General features: G+C 40.9%; 1 protein-coding gene across 1 annotated transcript in view; it reads left to right on the forward strand.

The window, feature by feature from the left end:
- Ush2a (usherin) overlaps positions 1–13,827 on the forward strand; it is a 678,059-nt gene that overhangs the window by 448,840 nt on the left and 215,392 nt on the right. The window contains exons 41-42 of the mRNA XM_033762039.1: positions 7,273–7,607; positions 8,472–8,594. Coding sequence (XP_033617930.1) covers positions 7,273–7,607; positions 8,472–8,594 — 458 coding nt within the window. The remainder of the gene's footprint in view (positions 1–7,272; positions 7,608–8,471; positions 8,595–13,827) is intronic.

The following is a 13,827-nucleotide window of genomic DNA, read 5'->3' on the forward strand; positions in this document are numbered from 1 at the left end:
AGGAGATATGACACAGTGCAGAACAACAGTGACTTCCCTGTGTAAAATATGAATTTAAAAGTTAAAATTGCAAGTGGATAAAATATTTACGAGGAATAACAGGAGGGAATTGACTTAATTAATTGGCTGAGAAATTCATTCAACATTTACCATGCTGAATTGTTCCATGTATTAGGATGAAGGAATTGTCGATAATATTAACAATACTAATAATTTAAGTGCTGCTAACAGTTACAGAGCACACATACCTCCTTATGAATGCCTCTTCTAGGAACTGAGGTTAGAAATCAAAGTAAAGTCCTAAGCTTCCTGGAATTTGAATTTTAGACAGAACGCATATCTATTCTTATATATAATATAAGAATATATATAATATAATATAATATAATATATATTCTATATATTATGTGTAGATATACATAGTAAAGTACAAGGGCAATCAAAATACATGATGAATGTTTAAACGTTTTGTAAAGTTGCAATAAAAGACACCTGGCCACTAATCTCTCTGGAAATAATTCCCCTTGCTTTGAACACATTTATCTTATGGTTCCGGCCACTTTCTGATGCAGTTCTGGGTCCTCTTTTGCAAGTTCTTTAGCAGCGGTGATCAAAAGTACAGTGAAGGCCACTGCCCAGTGCCTCTGAGGGAAAGGCAGCTCATGAAAATATCATGGTGTGTCCTCATCCTCATATCTACCAGCCCTGGCACCGCGAGACCTCCACCTTTTCCCCAAAATCAAAATGACCCTGGAAGGTAAATGCTCTGAACCCTTTCACACAGGCAATCACGAAGCCAACTAAAGACGAGAAAGAAGAGGGAAGTGCTGAAGAAAATGGCAAGAATGCGGGAGAGCGAGCCGGAAGTGAGGGGCGGGTCTCGGAAGGGACCTGGCAGGTGTCTTTGACTATAATCAACTTCTAAAGTGTAAACATCTGTCGTTATATCAGTTAGATGGTGTAAGCACACACGTGTTTACAGTATGCCTGAACAGAGCAAGAGCTTGAAGAGAGCAAAACAGATCCAGTTAAGGAGAAGAAGCAGCAGGTGACGGGGGGACTGGTATTTCTTGTCTGGGTCCTCAACAGGGCAGACCCCTCCCTGGGGCTGAGGTTGAGGGGCTGCCTCCCTCGTGAGGCTCCGCCCTCAGGAATTTTCTCCTCCTAATCCAGGCTCTACCTCTAAATGCCGTGGTCAGACCAAGTCTCTTAGTCTTCGCGGTGGGAATCCCGCTCACCGTGAGTCTTTGGAGATAGCAAACCGCATGGAAACCATAGCATCGCCCCAGTCTTTTAACCTCCATTTCACACATTCTTCACCTCATGCAGTGCTGCCTGTAGGAGCTACACCCTAACAGGGAAAGCAGGAGACACTGCACAAATAAGGTTACATACCAGGAAGTCTGAAGTAGGTGCTGTGACTTAGCATGGGCATGAATGTTAAAGGAAAATTGAGAAGCAAAAAAATCACATTTTTTTTAAATCTTATTTGATTACACGAAAAATAAATTCATAATCTCGACAGGATTGGGTCATCTGAGCAACTAAAAGCAATGTGCTACTTTATGTGGTATTTGATTTCCTAAGCAAATTTGTTTCACTTTATAAAGTTGGCAGCAATTCTCCACCAAGACTGAAAAGGATAGTTCGATAAAACTATAAGCTAATGTCACATATGAATAGAAATCTAAAATTTCTAAATAAAATTTTGGCAAATTGAAGTAAGCAGACTAGTAAAAGAATAATAGGCCAGGGCAGATCTTTGTGATCTCAAAATGTAAGGGCGGTTCAACATCAAGAAATCTATCCACATACTCGTTACATCCACAAAGTGGGGAGAAAGCCCACGTTTTGTCAATAGATGCAGGACAAGGACTTGTAAAACTCAGGAGCATTTGTAACAGAAATGCAAAGTAAAATCAGAGGAAGAAGAGAACACTTGAAGGAGATGGAGTCAGCTTGCACTGACACTTAGGACATGAGGACGGATAAGAAATAAAGGGCAGGAATAACTAAGTTATATAACTGTGATTCAGGGAAAAGTCTTCTTTTCTGGATTTCGAGCCCCCGAGGCTACCACCACCTTGACACAAGGAACCAGAGTCAAGGCTGAGCTGCCTTCCCTGAAGGGTCCTCCTGGGGCTCGGCCTCCTGAACCCCAGCCTCTGCCTATAAGCAGTGAGGACCCGCAGTGCCACCCTGAGGGGGCCTGTGCTTAGCCCACTGTGCACACAGATAGAAGGGGTGAGTCTCGGTCATCACGCCTACCGGTGTGCACAGATGAGAGGATGAAACCGCGAATTCGATCTTTACAAATGTCTTACGAACATAATAACATAACAGGCAACTCATATTTATCCTGTGGGCCTGGAACTGCTCTCGTTTAATGCTGCCTGTGTGCTGCTCTCCGAATCACCATTTTGCAGAGAGGAAAACAGAGAAGAAAGATGAAGCAAAAGGGAATCCAGACCCAGGCAATTTGAATTCAGACCCTGAGCTCCTGCTTCTCTCTTTCCAAGGAGACCGTTCCATCGCCCTGAATGGAAGGACTTGGTTCTGTTACGAGTCGATCCTTGCAAAGTTAACATGCAAAGCTTGTATCGCCCAAGTCAGGATGCCAATAATGTTTTGGTTTTGTTTTAAATTGGCTCAGATAATTTTCAAGTATGAGACGAAATGATGGAAAATATTCTAGAAAATTATAGAAGAGAAGAATAGCTGTCTTTAGTCCATAAACTTTCAAGTCACTGAGTTGCAACAGTATAGTAATGGCATAGAAAATAGACAAATAGTCAAGGGGAAGAGACTCGCATGTACACGTACAAGTGTATACAGCAGCGCCACTTCTGGAAGACGTGGGCTTCTATTTCATTGGGAAAGTCTGGCTTACCTTAAAAATGATTCTGGGCTCACTCTCTCGAATCATACAATTAAACTTCAATATACAATGCTGAAGGTTATAATGTTAGAAAAAAGCCCAGAAAAAAAAAAAAGAAAGAAGGACTTTATATAGACTGAATGTGGGGAAGCCCTTTCTAAAGATAAAGAGAAATTCAGGAGCTGGAAAAGGATAGTACCGGCTTGCTAGAAAGTAACTCAGTTGGTTTCTGCAGGGTACACAAATATCCTCAGCATTAAAACCTAAGAGATAAAGTGGGAAAACGTACTGTGTTAAGTGTCATAAGCAAATAGATAATTTTGCATAAGATAAAAAGCACGAATAATGCCTAATAAAGGACAATTTAATAGAAACATAATTTAAGTAAGACTACAAACAAATAATACTTAGAATGATTTACACCTCACAAAATATCAGAGAAAATGAGTAAAACAGGCAGACATTAAAGTTAGTAATGTCAAGTGTTTGTGGACACTTTTGTCTTTTTTTTTTTTTTTTTTTTTTTTTACAAACCAAGTATCGAACTCAGGTCCTTGTGCTTGCAGGGCAGGCAGCAGAACCACTGAGCTAAATCCTTGGCCCAGGACACTTTTGTCATTTGTAAGAAAGTAAGTTCCTGCAAACCTTTCAGGGTGAAACTCATTGATGATAACTAAAATTAAGCATACATTTACCATTTATCAAGCAGACCTTGATAATGCAGCTAATATAAAATAAATACTATGGCATATATGTTGCATAGTTTTGCAAACACTATTTTTAGCATTAAAGTTAGGTCAAAAGGAAAATAACTGAATAATTCATTTTCCATCATGAAAAGAATGTTATGCAACAGCCACCAATGAGAAAATGTGCCCACGATCTGTTCAGTTTTCAAAGCAAGTTTCTGCCAATAGGTGTGAAATGAACTTTTTATTCTGTAAAATAATTAAAGCGAGCCTTTGGTACGCATGAATGTGCCCACTTTGCTTGTGTGAATGCACACGCGTGTGCAGGACCCCAGGCCCTCTGCCTCAGGGGCACACAGGAGGACTGGACAGAGACAAGGGTCTGTCTGTCTCACGGCACAGATACAGAAGTGACACTCCGAACCAAAGTATTCATTTTTAAAGCCAAAGAGGACATTGGGAAGGATAACTTTAACTTTACTATAACAAGTATTTATTGCCTAACTTCTGTATGGCATTTCCTAGAGTCCAGTGTTAGGGAGAAGTGCTGTATGGAGGAAATGTTTGCGTGCCCACTTTCCCTCCAGCACATCATGTCTTCTATTAAGCCATCTTAGAATGAACACCCTTGTGTCTAGACATCAGAGCAGGGACTGTCTACTTACATTCAAGGACACTCAGGCCCAGAGATGTCGAGGGCTTTCCTCAAAGTAACACAGCTGCAATAGCAGAGTTGGAATTAAATATTAGAAAAACATTCTTACCCCATTCGCAATTCATTATATCCGTTTTCATAAGTGCTCCTGTGTGTAAAGTTCTTAAGTATAATTGGATGGAGTTGTGGAGGAAGGAAGATGTTTTTCATATTTATGTATTTTGGTCTTTTCAAGTCTGAGGTCAGTCCTCGAACCTGCATGGTTTCATTTCTTTGAAGCGGAAGACTGTGTAAAGTTGCTTTTCAGGAACTGGAAAGATGTGATCAAAATGGGTGGCTCCTCAAATAATAAACTCAGTGTCTGTCCTATTTGTTTCTAACAATCTCTAAAAGCTAAACAGAGAAATAGACATCTAAATAACTCAAAGCCACTGAAATAAATCACTGTTAGGCAAGCCATTTTCTTTCCATTGAGAAATTAATCCTAATTTAAATTTTCAACATAAAATTCTTGCTGTAGAAGATACATTTCTTGCATATCCATGCCAATAACAAGGTCTTGGGGCTGAATTTTGGAGGAATCAACAATATTTTAGAATCCTTCCTAGATACAATGGATATATAAAAGGAAATTAAACTGGTGGAAAGTTTTGACCTCATCTGTTTGAGCCACACTATAGTAATTATGGTCTAGAATCTGATATTTAGCTAACCTAACTGGCTCCTTTAAAATCTTGGACACATTTACTTTTAATAATGGCTGCAGGATGTTTGCAATGTGGTCAAATCAGACACCATGTCTGAGAGTCTACTGGCTCTATGGATAGTGTGCCCCACATTGTTAAAAAGAAAAAAAAAAGGAAACTTGTTTCATAGTATAGTCCATCTAAACATTTTCAGTAGAAATAGATTTGTTTTTTTCTAACCTGCAGCTGCCAAAAATGCAAATTTTTCTAAGTTTATGACTTTTTAGAAAATGTGAAAAATGGCTAGTTTCTGAAAGTAAACACAGTAGAGAAAACAGGCTTTTTTAGATCTTCAAATGACTGTCTCCAGAGTCGTTGCATGAAATCTCTTAATCTCTACTGGTAGATATCTTATTCAAGGTTTGTCTTATGAACTCATTTTCTCAGCCTCGATACCAAGTTCCAAATCAATTCAGTGTTAGCTCAGCAACTCACACAGACGGTCTCCTAAGTTTTCATTCTTTCAAGTGTTGCCAAACTCTGACCTGAATTCTCAATATTCTGGTTTGAGAGGCTAGGAAGTTGTGAATTTCTCAGATCGATCATGGCCAATGCTCCTGTGATGGTCTTTGCTGAATTTGTGTTCTGAGCACTAGGAAGCCGCCTGAGTTTGACCTTGACTTTTGACCCAGTTTTCAAGAGCACACACAGGGTATTGCACCTCCAAAACCAAACACGACCTGCACCAGCTCCACCGTGTTCACTGGCTCTAGATTTCTCTGACTGTTTCTGCAGCAGAGCCAGTCCCCAGGGCTTATGAGGCAGCCATTGGAAGCATCTCTTAGTGTCAGCATCTTTCCTGCAGCTCACAAAGATGCTCGTTAGATTAACAATGATTTCGGGACGTCCAACAAAATTTGGGTAGACGTTCGTCCATTGCTAATTATAATTTTCCCAGTAATTATCAAACAACCGCCCAACTCCTAGTAGTAGGAGCCCATGTTATCATCATTTAACAGCTGGAATATTCTTATAGTGATCTCAGGTCAAACTCTATCTGGGAGAAATGTTTCCTTTTTGAATTAAAATGGAAGATTTGGGGGAGGTCTACTTTATTTTTTTTAATTATTATTCCTTTCAAAAAAATTTAATGACTAAACAAAAAGTGAAAATCTAAATGATCAAGAGCCACTCAAATAAATCATTTGATAACCATTTCTGAAATAAATATTTTCTTTCCAGTGAGAATCTGTGATTCAAATTAAAAGATCTGTTCTGTCAAAAAAAACTTTCTGATTTTAATTTTTATGTAGTTTTAGTATAGATGGCAAGATATCACCCTGTTGAAATCTGTCTTTTACTGTTTCAAAATAACTGTACACTAAGGAAAAGAAAATCTAAGAAGCCATGACTAAGACTGTTGATTGAATCCCCCTCTGTGGGTGTGTGGCACTGAGGAATATATAATTTAGGCTCTGCTAACGAAATGCTCAAAGTTTATTTGGGAAGCAAACTCCAGACCCTGCCCTACTATATGTATTTATTTAAGGAGCACAGCAGGGTAGAAACAGAAGAGATGAAATGGGTAGCATATTCACCAGGGCCTTATAATGGCCTATGACCACGTTTTTAGGGTCCCTTTTCCTCCAAAACAGCATGAGTATGTTACCACTGTACTCTTGCAAAATTTAGCCAGAAAAGAAAAGAAACTTTTGATAAGATCATATTCCACTCAAGATCATGGGTAAGCAAAACGGGAGCCTTTTTAAAAGTTTCCTATATGTTTCTCATTACTAAAAGTAGGATATTCTGGTATTGCTCTACTTGTTAAATTATGTACAAGGAAGACACAGGAACATAATCGTGCTTCCTTGGAAAATGCAAATAATGCTTTCTCTTCCCCGCCCTTCAAGAAAGGGACTTATGCAGTGTGCACATGAACAGTGCACAGCAGAGGCTTTTCACGTCTTGTGTGACTGAGTTGTAAACAGGAGGAAGCCAAGGCCTGCTGCCACCGGTTGTGTGTGTGTGTGTGTGTGTGTGTGTGTGTGTGTGTGTGTGGACTTTCTCCACATGTTTGCTCCGTGTCCTTCACAATGCGCGCTGTGGAGATGAATCCTGAAGGTGTCTATTAGACCAACAGCCCTAGAAAGTAGCAAGGCTAAAAGCCAAACCCAGGAAACAGCATTTCACGCAGCCCCTGGTGTGTGTGCATTGCTCGCGAACCCCTCATTCCTGTCTAAGGCAGAGGGCTGAGGAGCGCCGGGGCATTCAAAATATGACTTCAGTCATTCCAGGCCTCAGGAGCAGCAGTTGCTCTGCTCCTGTCTGTCATGCTGATTCTAAGTTTAGCTTTCATTTCAGGTCACTTGGAAAGCCCCACTCGTGCCAAATGGCGACATCCTGAGCTACGAGATCCGCGTGCCCGACCCCCACACCACAGTCACTAAGGTGGCCCCCTCTGAGTTGAGCCAAGTAATCACCCAGCTAACCCCTTTCACCAATTATTCGATCACCATCGTCGCCTGCACAGGGGGTAATGGGCACTTTGGTGGGTGCACAGAGAGCTTGCCTACTTTGGTGACTACTGGTCCTGCTGCCCCTCAGGGTGTCAGCCTGCTGTCAGCCATTCCTTTCTATGAGTCCTATGTTGGAATCTCTTGGCATCCGCCATCCAAGCCCAATGGCCCTGATTTGAGGTAAGAGAAAGGTACTGTGCTCTGGCTACCAAAAAAATAGCAGAACAAAGACATAGAACTAATTCCAGTCTTTGAGCATTCTGTTGTGTGCTGACTTACCTGGAACCCCGAGTACAACAAGGCAGGAATAGCATCATAATATTGAGAAGAACTACAGACCCTCCAAATAATCCCTGTTTTCCCAGTACTCATTTCATAACCCCCTTGATTTCCAAAGTGTATTTTTAGTCTGTGCTAGCAGCCTCGATGTGGTTCTGTGTGATACAGTTGTACAAACATGTCTCGGAATTCTAAAGCTAACACAGTAATGCTTTGACACATTGTTATTATCTGGAAACTTACAAAGCATGTGGTCAGGGATACAGATAAGATGAAAGGAACAGAATTGTGATTCTGAAATGGCTTCGTAGCGACCTGAACTTGGTACTTAGCCAAGAATACAGTTGATAATTTTATCATTGTTTATAAAGTATTGATGGTAGATGTTGTAGGAAATCATTAACTCGTTAGATTTTTTGTATTTCTGCTTTGTGTGAAATGAGCAGTCAAGGTTTGGCACATGTGGAATACAAGAAATGTTAAATGTTATCATTCTCACTGGCAATCACAAAATGTGAAAGTAGCTGATTGTTTGCCGTTATTAGAATATATGACAGTGGGGCCAGAAAAAAATGTTATGTGTGGAAACTTTATAATTATAAAGTTAAGATATTATTCCTTATGTTTCTGTACATTCATCACATACAGATTAAACACATGTGTGTGCACACACACAAACACACACACACAGCACAAAGCAACTTGAATTTGGGTAATAACATTAGTCAAGATAAACCTGATGTTTCTGCTTGTCTTTTGCTTTAGATATGAGCTTCTGAGACGCAAAACCCAGCAACCTCTTGCATCAAATCCCCCCAAAGATCTAAATCTGTGGCTCAATATTTATTCAGGAACTCAGTGGTTTTATGAAGATAAGGGTCTTAGCAGGTAAGATTACAACAACTATAAAAACAAATGCTGACATTTAGTTTGGGCCATGTGGAACGGTTCATAGTACCTGAGTGTCTTCATTGTGTGAATGTGTTATCAGTTATGCAATAGAGTGGGCTTGGCTATTATCTGTGGCATTAATCGTGGGACTATAACAGTCAGTGTGTTTAATGTTTGCCATTTTAACGACGTGCTGGAAAGAACCCTTTGAAGTCACCCTTGTAGTGTTTGAGCCTTAGCCTACTGCCTTTGTCTTAGTTCTATCCAGACATGAAACTTAATAGAGGAATTTGGAAACAGTAACCGTATGCAAACTGTGGAAGTTACTGGGCATTTGCACAATGCTTGCTGTTTCTGGGAAGTAATTGGTTATAAGTCCTTGATTCATTCCACACGAAAAATAAAACAAAACAAAATTATTTAGTTAACAGGATTGAGTCTTGAAAGAACTTTTTCCCTGGAGTTCAAAGAGGTTAAGAAAGGGGCAGATGAGCAGGGTTGGAGGAAAACCACCTCGTAGAGGTCTGGATTCTATGGCATGGAGTACTAGACAGCTAGCTTTAACCTCAGGGAAATCACTTCACTTCTCCAAGCTTCACTGTTTTTCCCCTTGACTTTTTTGAGACAGAATCTTGCTATGTAGTTGAGGTTAGTTAGCTCTGAGCTCACTGCGTAGCAAATCTAAGATGTAAGAAAAATAATAAATAAATCCACACAAATTAAATTGAGGTGGGAGTTTAAATCAACATACCTAGGACAGCTGCTTCTAGAAGGGAAGTGAATGTGTAATAATATGGTTCTAAGGGGATATTTTAATAGTCTTACCATGCTAATTGTCAAGGGAATTTTTTCTTGCCGTGACTGAGAAAGATTTTTGGGTTTTATGCAAATAATTGCTACTTTTCCTGTAAATTGCTTGTTGTTAAAAAAGAGCATGCAGTTGTCTCAATGACATTCAAAATAAATGCATAAGTCTTCATATTGGGAGAAGGATTATTTCCAGTCTCCACCCCTCCTAAGCCCCAAAATGCTCAGCCTCCCTTTAGCCCATGGGAGGTCTCTGACAAATCGGAGGAAAATGGAATCAGTCCACTGGGGGACGCTGTGATTTTCTATTTAAAGGAATCGATCTTGTTTGGCAAGATGCTTGCATGGACCTTGACAGCAGCCAGTTCTCAGGGTGCCTACTAGAGGTCAGGCCTCCCCCCAAGGACCCTCCTACTGCCCTTTTGTATCTGCAAGGGGTTAGTTTCTGGACACCCCCATCCCAGGAAAATCAGAATCCGTGACTATGCTGAGTTGACATTATGTAGTGTTTGCATGTAATCTCTCACCTCCTTCATACTCTATACTCTTCACTTTATACTGTACATCATCTCTAGGTTATTATGGCACCTAGTACAATGTAAATGCTATATAAACCGTTGTTACATGGGACTGTTCAGGGAATAATAACAAAGTATAATCAGAGCCAATAATAATAATAGCAAAGTAATCTACATATGTAACAATTGCAATTTTTAGAAATGTTTTCCATCCCGTGGTTGGTTAAAATTTGAGGACTCAGAGCTCAGGAACCTGTAAGGGGACTGTGTTTATCTTGCTGATGTAGCTGTTGGACTATCTGTATTTCATTTTTAATTTAATTCTAATGCCTTTAGGAGAAATATGTCACTTCCTCTTCTCCCCGGTTCTCAACATTCCCTATTTACTTCTTAACTTACATCTTTATAAATAAAGTTAGCACTGAAGGATTTCCTCCCATATCAGCGTAGCTGTATTTAGAATCAGCTTTCAAATGGCAGTTCTCTTGATAGAAGAGTTAAGATTAATGTAAGATTCACTGAGCATCCTCTTAGAAATATATTTGTGAGCGTAAGTATAAACTGAAGTCAATTTCCTTCTTTAACTGGTGTATGTTTGTCAGGTATGTATTTATAATACATAGAAAACCACACCAATTGAATCCAAAAGAGGGCTGTATCATGAAATTCAGATCATTTTAGTACTTATTTGTTTTCTTTGTATATCTACCGATACAAATCGGAAGACTGAACCAATTATTCAGATAATTCAGTTCGATTGAAAATGCCTTGTATTCTTATGATTGCCTTGCACGAGGGGTAATTTTTACCTGAATTGCACAGCTAGTGGCCTCCTTGCTGAATTCTGCCCTCTGTGTGGACGTGGAAGGACTCGGTGTAACTGCAGGTTTATCCTGCCTGTCAGTTCCTAACTTTTCTTCCTCCATAATTCTGTGCAAAGTGGCCAAGTTATGGTTGTTGAGGGAACCATAACTTTGGATGTGCTGACATTTTCATCACTTGGAAAATCTGGTGAACGTGCCTTTATCGTCTGCGGCTTCGGACGTGAGCCCGGCAGGTTTAACAAGAGGGCGGCAGACCTCTCCTTGTGGAGCATCAATCTACCCTCAGGGCTGTCAGCACCCAGCACTGCCTTGGCCCCTGACGATCAGATCAAACTGCAGAAAACCCGGCGTGGTGAGTCTTCTCCGGGACTCTGTATTTAAAGAAGAGAAAACAATGTACAAGAAATAATAGAGAATTTTCTGTTGCAGGGAAAAAAAACTGACTTGTCGATGATCGTAACTCGGCTCTTGTTACAGTGCTGAAGAGAGACATATTCTACCCCTGTTCCTTCCATTATTTATAAGTTCCTGAGTGCATTCTGTTAGCAAGGACAGTTTGGATAGAGACCTCCGTGGGACTCCTCAGGAACCTGCTAACGTCATTGTACATAGCATTTGGTACACAGTTCCCTTATGTCTTTTAGAAACGAAATATAGACTAAGGCAGTACCACAAAAATAATTCAAAATATTCAAGGTTAATATATTTCATCTTATTTTCAAAGAAGAGTTAAACATGTTTTTAGGATTTAAATGCTTAAGCTAAATAGATGGCGAACCTGAGTTCAGACGTTACTGATACCGATTCTAATGTGTTTCCTTCATGCACTAAAATGACATGTCTCACATACTAAGAGGATGCAGCTTCTGTGGGAGGAAATATGCAAGGGTGAGCATCTTTCACTCCACTCCTTCGTGGAGAGATCGAATGTGCAGCCCGGACCGTTTCTGCTTTGCTGAGATGGGCAGACGGGGACAGCTCCACGATGTGTGCTTCTGAGCTCCGCACGTCGTCCAGCCGGAGCTACTCAGGCAGGACCTGCACTTCGGATGCAGCGGTGGGCAGTGCAGAGCCAGTCCTCTCCCAAGACTTCCAAGACGAGGTCGAGCCTGTTAGTTTTTTCCTTCATCTCCCACTGTGCAGAAGAGTTGGGCCTGGTAGTGAAAGCCGACGCCCTCCACACCGGCGTGCTGGTTCACAGCCGTGCTCTTCACGGCACAGGAGCCAACGTGTACCTGTTCCATGTGCAGATTAATTGGATTCAGTCACAGAGTCCTCTCCACTGGAATCTGCATCCCTTGCCCTGGACTTTGACCGTGTGTCCTCTCTAAGTGCTGCACACTCAGTTTCACCTCGCGATAAATGAATCTCTAAGTCCAGAGGGATGCATGTGTTCGTGGAAGATTTTTCCTCCTCCTATTTTCTTTCAAAAATATCTTTCTTCGTTGTTGTTTCTTTGTCCTGTTAAAGGTAAAGCAAAGACAGAAATGACCATCGTAGACAATTTCAGGTGCCGCATTCTGGCACAGTACATATGCAGAGCCCTAGAAATATAACGGCAGCACCTTCTCACCATCCGAAAAGTACTGTGTCACAAAAATTTCCCAGTGTGATAAACACTGTCCTTCAATCCAAAAGCAAACACCCTTGGTAGCAATTTAGAAACGATGGGCAATGCAGTCACTGTGTACCTGCCGTCCAGGACAGTTTGAACCTGTGCAGGTTGCAGCGGTGGAAGCAACACTGCTTGTATTTGTTTGCTTTTTCCTGTGTGTGTACAGGGACGCGAGGGGGTGAGGAGCTGGTTTCTCAAACCCTCATTTACCTGACTGCTCTCAAGCATACTTTGGGGTGTGGCCGATATGAGGAACACCAAGAGGCAGGAAGAGGCGACGAGCTCGCTTGCATTTTCCGAAGTGTGATTTGTATCGGTGATGGTATTGACAAGCGGATTCTGCTAAGACATCCATAAAGTGGACACATTCCTAATTCTGATGAAAATAACACGAGGCATCCTGCAGCTGCCTGGTGGGTTTCGTGGTTCTCCGCACACATCGGCCCCTCTCAAGACCCAGCTTCACGCATTTTTAGCTTGGAATAACGTCTCTCTCTGGACAGTGTCTTCACTGGACGAAATGCCACCTGTCACCTAAGCCTGGTCCAAATGTCTCTGCTTCTTCAAAGGCTTCCCTGAACTCTGAGCTCCACCCGAAGTGTGTTCAAAGAAAAAGGAATAAACGAATGTTTTAGATGTTCTCACTTGAAACCTTCCTTCCGAAGTCTTTATGTGCCCAGGGCTTTATGGCTCCCGGGGGCCAGAGAGCAAGCTCCTTAAGGTTGATTTTGCTACACTGTTAATATTCAATAAGTTTCCTTTGAACAGTGAAAGAATGCCTGAATGAATGAATTCAGGATACACCAAGCATGAAAGAGCGGCGTAATTTGCATTCCATACACTTTTTCGAAGAGTTTTGCTGGGGATCGTTTCTCTGTTGGACAGATTTTTGTCACTAACTTACCAAATTATACGACTAGAAATTTTTGAGATTGATGGCTTTAATGACTATGAAACATCTGTTCCTCCGTTTATAAAATTAAATGTTCAGTAAATAAACATTAAAAACTGCATCATCTAAAGCAGAATCTAGTTTTCTAATCTGAATAATAGCAACTGAACTGGAGATGGATGGACATATATGAAAATACCATAGTTCTGTCTGCAACAGAAAAATGTTTACCACTTTCCATGGGAAAAGAAGATTGGATGACAGTCTCAACTGTGATAATGCGACATCCCTAAATAGGACTTGAAACATTGGTTGGACTGGCTGCACGGTACACCTAATATGATTATTCATATTTAACATGTGAACAACAGATTTAAAAGCTATTTTCCTACAGGGTGTGAAATAGTACATTTTTCAACACTTTGGTACTTGTGTGGAGAACACAATTAGCATCCAGGAAAAAGTTAATTTTCTAAAAACATCCTATATCCAGATAAAGTCAGATTCACAGGTACGGGGCCTGAGACTTCCGGGGCGGACACAATTCAACCCACGACGGCAGGCAAAGGAGAGG

This window comes from Fukomys damarensis, unplaced genomic scaffold, assembly GCF_012274545.1.
Source record: "Fukomys damarensis isolate Sample0158 unplaced genomic scaffold, DMR_v1.0_HiC HiC_scaffold_11, whole genome shotgun sequence".
In the NCBI taxonomy this organism is placed as follows: Eukaryota; Metazoa; Chordata; class Mammalia; order Rodentia; family Bathyergidae; genus Fukomys; species Fukomys damarensis.